Source organism: Notothenia coriiceps, unplaced genomic scaffold (assembly GCF_000735185.1).
Source record: "Notothenia coriiceps isolate Sejong01 unplaced genomic scaffold, NC01 NC01_scaffold00009020, whole genome shotgun sequence".
NCBI lineage: Eukaryota > Metazoa > Chordata > Actinopteri > Perciformes > Nototheniidae > Notothenia > Notothenia coriiceps.
This window is the reverse complement of record NW_011341721.1, coordinates 14,874-21,343: the sequence shown is the minus strand read 5'-3', so window position 1 is coordinate 21,343 and position 6,470 is coordinate 14,874. Positions and strand designations below refer to the sequence as shown.

The 6,470-nt window shown below is 42.1% G+C and overlaps 1 protein-coding gene and 1 long non-coding RNA gene across 2 annotated transcripts in view; both read right to left on the bottom strand.

Moving 5' to 3' along the window:
* Positions 1–603: 603 nt before the first annotated feature.
* Positions 604–2,078, bottom strand: LOC104945060 (uncharacterized). The gene is made up of 3 exons (XR_798295.1): positions 1,918–2,078; positions 1,616–1,678; positions 604–772 (listed from the first exon to the last, which is right to left on the bottom strand). It is a non-coding gene; the product is annotated as an uncharacterized lncRNA (long non-coding RNA).
* Positions 2,079–4,228: 2,150 nt separating this feature from the next.
* Positions 4,229–6,470, bottom strand: part of LOC104945063 (NADPH oxidase 4-like) — a 5,220-nt gene continuing 2,978 nt past the window's right edge. The window contains exons 3-5 of the mRNA XM_010770689.1: positions 5,153–5,263; positions 4,655–4,739; positions 4,229–4,254 (exon numbers count right to left, since the gene is read on the bottom strand). Of these exons, the coding sequence (XP_010768991.1) occupies positions 4,229–4,254; positions 4,655–4,739; positions 5,153–5,263 (222 nt within the window). The remainder of the gene's footprint in view (positions 4,255–4,654; positions 4,740–5,152; positions 5,264–6,470) is intronic.

The window sequence follows — 6,470 nt, the reverse complement described above, 5'->3', positions numbered from 1 at the left end:
AAAAAAAAAAAAAAAGGAATTTTCTTTTTCTATTTTTTTTTTCACTCACATCTGCGACCCACTTGAAACGGGTCCGCGACCCACTCTTGGGTCGCGACCCACCAGTTGAGAACCACTGCTCTAGAAGTTAATGCCGTTTAAGTCTGCTGTATACAAATGGAGCTAATGCATAAGAATAAAAGAAAATGCAGGGATAGGATAGTGTTTCTTGTCATTGGCTTTTCCTTTTCTCTGATCTACTTTAAATGTATGTAAAGTGCTTGTGCCTCAAAAACATAATAATAATAATAATAATAATAAATGGGATTTATATAGCGCTTTTCTAGACCCAAAGACGCTTTAAGACAGATGTACAGATTTGCAGTCCTTTAGAAGAAAACCAACAAGCTCTGTAAGTTTTAAACAACTGTGTATTATTTATGTGTATGCCCATGCAGCATGGCAACTCAAGTTTTCCATCGAGCCAATAAAACTGTGGGAACCATGCACACACAAAAAGTGAGAAATACCGGTAGACACAGAGGCACACTGACACTTACAAATGTAGGTTTTTGTAAATGCCTCCCCAGAGACATGGGAACAAACAAAGAGACTTCCATCCCTCCACTCTGATAGGCAACAAAAAATGTGTGCGTGTTTCTATTTGTCGGTCCTTTTATCTCTGCGTTTCTGCACATGTAAGCATAATAGTGTGTGTGTGTGTCCGCCCACCAGTCCAGTCTCCCACAACTCGGAGATGAACGCCAAACGTTTCCTTGTTCTCTGTGGGACACTGCAAGGAGTTAGAGAGAGAGCAGACAGTGAGTCACGACACAATACACACACACAGAGACATACACAAGAACACACACTCCTAGTTGTTGGACTCATGTGCAACTAACACAAAGACAGACATGCACACACTCAACCATGCTACATAGCGAGAACTCTTTTCATTACATTTTACAATGCACGCACACACACCCAGACACACTGATACACACAACCTTCCTGTTGGCAGGCTGCATTACTAGCCTCAGGGGTCTGTCTGCTCTCTGTCAGTGTGAGTCGCTGCCCTCCTCCTCACAGCCCAGGCATAGGCATGCACATACTGGTGTGTGTGTGTGTGTGTGTGTGTGTGTGTGTGTGTGTGTGTGTGTGTGTGTGTGTGTGTGTGTGTGTGTGTGTGTGGGTGTGTGTGTGTGTGTGTGTGTGTGTGTGTGTGTGTGTGTGTGTGTGTGTGTGTGTGTGTGTGTGTGTGTGTGTGTGTGTGTGTGTGTGTGTGTGTCTCTCTTTGTGAGTTTGAGTCCATTCCTGTATGCTGACTTAACAGCAAGTTGTTTGTGTGTCTTCCGCTTTTACCTCATACAATCTGAACTTAATCTGAAAACATTTACAAACAATCTGAAACTGAATATATCTGGACGACCCAGCTGTCATTCACATGTCAGCCAGCAGCAGAGGAGGGCGGGATGTTGAGAGAGACAAATAACTGCATGTTCTTTGCCAGGGGGAAGAACATTTTAGAAACTGTAAAGACGTGCGTGTGCGTGTGCGTGTGCGTGTGCGTGTGCGTGTGTGTGTGTGTGTGGTTGCATTGTGTCATGAGTGAGGAATGTGTTGCAAAGGGTCTTACCGTTGTGAGTGTGAAGGGATGGTTCTCAAATGAAGAGACACCTGGACAGTTAAGAACAATATACTGAGAAAGAGAAGGAGGAGATGGCGAGACAGAAAGGGGCAGAAAGAGACAGAGAGGATTAGAGGGGGGGCATGTTGAGAGCAAACCAAAGAAAGTGCAGGAGAAAAAGTTGGATAAACCTTTTAACTTAGGAATCATACAGCAGAGGCGTTTATATCGTCCTCATAAAAGATAATTTGTCAAACTTAATAGCAAAGTAGTTCAAACATTGAGCAGATAAAGATGTAATGTCTTCTCACCTGTCCAGGTCGAGCTTTAAAGTGTTTCTTCAGCATGCGCAACTCGATGACATCACAGGGGTGCCTGATGACTGTCACTATGGTTACAGGGTCGCTGCTCCGGATGTAGCGGTAGAAACGCTCGGCACAGTAAAGACAGAGAGGACCGGACACCCAAAGCCATGTCTACAAATACACAAAGAAAAAAACAGATTTTATCCTTCGTTATATTAACACTTGATCGTTCTAACAAGTAATGGAGGCATTTCGAAAGAAGACTGGCACAAATACAAAAACAAATTATAGCTTTCATTTAATGCTGAAGGCTGCTTTGCTGTCTGCACATGAGAGACATAGTGGGTTTTGCCATTCACACTTACAGTTATTTTGAGTTTTACATTAACGTTACATTAAGACATTTGGACCGACACACTGTTCTACAGGCATGGCTGTACAGCAGTGGTCACCAACCTTTTTAAGCTCAAGATCACCGACCTCGGCCTAGGTGAAAGGCGAGATCTACCTATTGCAGAATTGAGTGAAAAAGACGGCCCAGACAATGCTTCCAATTTGAGGCCTTTTATATAGGCTAATTGCATCTGAATTACTGTTACAATGAAGGCTCCATAATCAGCTCACGGCATATAGGCAGGGGTAAAGTGCTATTGGGGGGTGGACCTCACCTCCTCTAGGGGGGTCCAGGGAAGATTTTTTTTTAAATATTGAAGTTGAAAGCATCAATCTGGTGCACTTTGAGAGCAACATGAAGAGATCAACATGGATACCTCTCTCAGCACCCATATGAAACAGAACTGTAGTGTAAACAGATTTTCTTTTTCTTTATGGATATTTTACAAATCACTCCCCTTTTAAACTGTATTCTTGTTTTACTGACATACTGTATAGTAGGCTATTTCATACCTGTTTTTCATTTATTCTCTTATTGTTTGTATAACTATAATGATCGTATGAAGGTGTGCCGCGGAAATAATCTTTTGAATAATTTGTGACAAAACCGTTCTAAACCGTTCCTTTAGCTCACCTGAGCCCCTCAGTCTGACAGGAGAGGACTCTCCTCCAGCTTGTTGTGGAAACAGCTCCTTATGTCCGTTAGTTAGTTAGTTAGTGCAGCTAGCTAACCAGATGCTAACATCACGGTCCCCGCTAGCACCGGTCCCTCTCTCTCCCTCTCTCCCTCTCTCTATCACACTAAATGCGCTATTGCCACACACACACAAAGCCGAGCTTGAATGACACAAGCACACGTGTATTTCCATGCAACTCTCTGATTGGTGTGGTGTCTTGCCTCTGTTGCGTTCAGTGAACACGGGAAATTACAGTCCTGCCGTTGTCTCTTGTGTCATGATGAGGTTCACGTAAAGCACGGTTAATGTATTATATTATTGAGGTGTCTCAAATATACATCAATCAAGTGGCACCTGGAGGGGTGGTGGATGATAGGTTTACATCTAAAAACGTATTTTTCAAACATTATTATTTAAATTTAATTTTTCTTTCTTTTGTTACTTTTTTTTTTAACGGTCCGCGATCTACCCGCACCACACTCGCGATCGACCGATCGCGATCGACTGGTTGGCGACCACTGCTACAGCATGTTGTTGAGAAATGGTTACCTGAACCACTTTTCTCTGTGCAGCCCTGCAGAGAGGTTTGCTTTGATAAGTGCACATTTTCAACAGCCTTCAGATGGACTCTGATGAAGTTTTGTTACTGAAGTATTTTAAACATATCTGCAGACATGCTTAAGCTAGATTTTATAGCATTTTAGAAGGTAAACTTCAAATTATTAGGGCAGCGTTCACGCAACCAAGATGGTTACCCCTGTTGCTTGGTTATTGTCACACCAGGTATATTACAATGAAGTATAAAGTAGCTAGTTCTATTGAGTTAAAAACAATTTAAAGATATAAATGGACAGTGTATTAGCAGGCTGTTTAAATTAGTAAAATAACTTGCATCTGTGTTGACTTTGGATTTTAAAAAGATATAACTTCAGATCCGTTCTTACTTTTGCAAAGTGAACACATCAATGCTGTAGATGAATCCATCTCAAAATTCTAACGGGAGGTGGAATTTTTTCCCCTCAAGGCTGCTTATAATTTCGATCTGGGTGGTATAAAAAGACTGCAGCGTTAGCTCTGATACAGGACACGTTGGGGAATCCTATGTTGCCTTTAATCAAGGCTGATTCTCCTAACACAACAAAGCTCTGAATCAGACTCGAGAGTATATTTGTGAGAACACACGTGAAATCTCTCCACCTTTCTATCTGTGTTTCTGCTTCTTTTTGTTTGCAGTTACCCTGAGCAGACTAATTGCTCACAACTCCAGTAAAACCTGCAAAGCACAATGGGGTTTAAGGGGGATTTTATGGAACCAGCTCGCTGCTTAACGACCATGTGCAAACACATAATCACACCCGCAGGAAGAAACACACACAAACACCGGCCTTGAAGTAGGAAGAGGATGCCTGCCCCTCCCCTACAGCACTGCACCTCTAATAAACTGCCTCCGACACCTCCCAAATACTCAACACATGTATTCACTACTTATACAAAACTTTACAACACACACACACACACACACACACACACACACACACACACACACACACACACACACACACACACACACACACACACACACACACACACACACACACACACACACACACACACACACACACACACACACACACACACACACACGAGCTGTGGTGATAAGTGACAGTTTTTACCAGAGAAAATGCAGATGGAAACTCCACATGCCACATGAAAGGTCTTGCTCTTGTCCAGCAGTCTGCGAGTTTCTCTGCTCGATACCTGCATGAGTGTGTGTTATAACACAGACAATAGTGTTATTTTTGTGGCTTAGAGTCAAGAGAAACATAACACATTATACTGAGTTTTCGATATATCCTCTTCCCCCCCTATATTTAGATTGCATCTTTACCAACGAGGCAACTTTAATAAATCTTAACGTCAAAATCTCCCAAATGTACCTCATAGGAAACATTGCATTTAAGTAGTGAATTTCCCATATGCCCATATCTACACATGAGTAGATATAATAAAAACATACTAACAGGAACACCCTAACAGATTTTGAAAAAACTATTGTCCCTCAGGAATCCTGCACACTTTCAAATTGACATCGGGTGTTTCTTACAATTCTATAAACCATTTCATCCCATTCCTCTCTTTTTTACCGCCCTTCAAGTCAGTCTCTTTCTTACCATGTGTGTTCCTCGGACAAAGGTGAGCAGGGAGCGACACATGGGCAGCAGCACCAAGCTGCAGTTCAGGTTCAGCACAGACGCAGATGCCCTGCTGATGCACAGCCCTAGCTGGAAAACACAGACGCGTTGTAAGGTTGCTGATGAAGCGGATGTAAAGCGATAAGGGTCTGGCGGATTAAGATAAACACTTTTGAGCAGTTCCTTTTCAGATTTGGACTATTCAAGGAGCGCAATGAGGGCTTGAGGCATGACTTCCCCGCCACACAGGGTTTTCAAAAACACCTTTGTCCTTCTCAGTTTGGAGAGCTAATGATCGTTCTCCTTAAGCCGCCTCTTTGCTGAGGCTTTGACTTCAAATAGAAAAGTATTTTGTTTTGTTAGAAAGATCACAGTTTAGCTGCCTGTGTACACAGTCAAATCTCTGTAAATGTCCACAGAATCACTTCTTCCTGTCTTTCTGTCTTCAGAACTTCTTCCAAAAGTTCTTACTCACCTAATATGCTCTTTCTCACTCTCTCAAACCTCTCATAGCTACAGCTCAATAATCAAAGCCGTTTTCAGGCGGAAACACTGGATGTTCTTTTTCGTCTACAAAACTCAGCACATTTGAACACTTTCTTGGCATCCTCTTTGAGCACTGTTGGTGCCGTCTCTTCAGATTATCCATAATAAACTCAAACATCTCCAGTGTAAGAGATGAAGGTGTGTTAGTGTTTAGATCTGAGAAAAAAATATAAAGATGTGTGAAACTGAGGTCCAACATTTTAGGAGATTTATATTCATTTTTTGTTTTAAGGTCTCTCTTAGAGGAGAGGTCTTACTCTAAAGATGCCTAATTAAAAAAAAAAAAAGAAGCTAATTGCTGCACAGCTGACTGAAACATAAACTGTGTGACTGAATAGAATACTGCAGGGGTCCTGAAATATAAGAATGGAGCACACAATTAGGCCAAAATCAGAATCTACATTTAGCAAGGCAAGGTTAACACAAGCATACTCAAAAGTCTGAAACCTTTACCCTTTCAAAACATCCCACACACACTCACTCATCACAGCTTCCCAAAGACAAGCAGCTGACGGCAAAACCACAAGCAGGAGATCTGATATCCTGTTTTCTGTACATCCCCAACACCAAGAACAACACACACACACACCGCACACACACGACATGCAGGTCAAAGAGATAAGATGCTTAAGTTAAATCTAAATTCCTTTCAGCCGTATAAAGCTTTGAAATACATCTCCATCTAGCAAGTGAGTGCGTACACATGCATGCACGCACACAGACACACACACACACACACACACACACACAC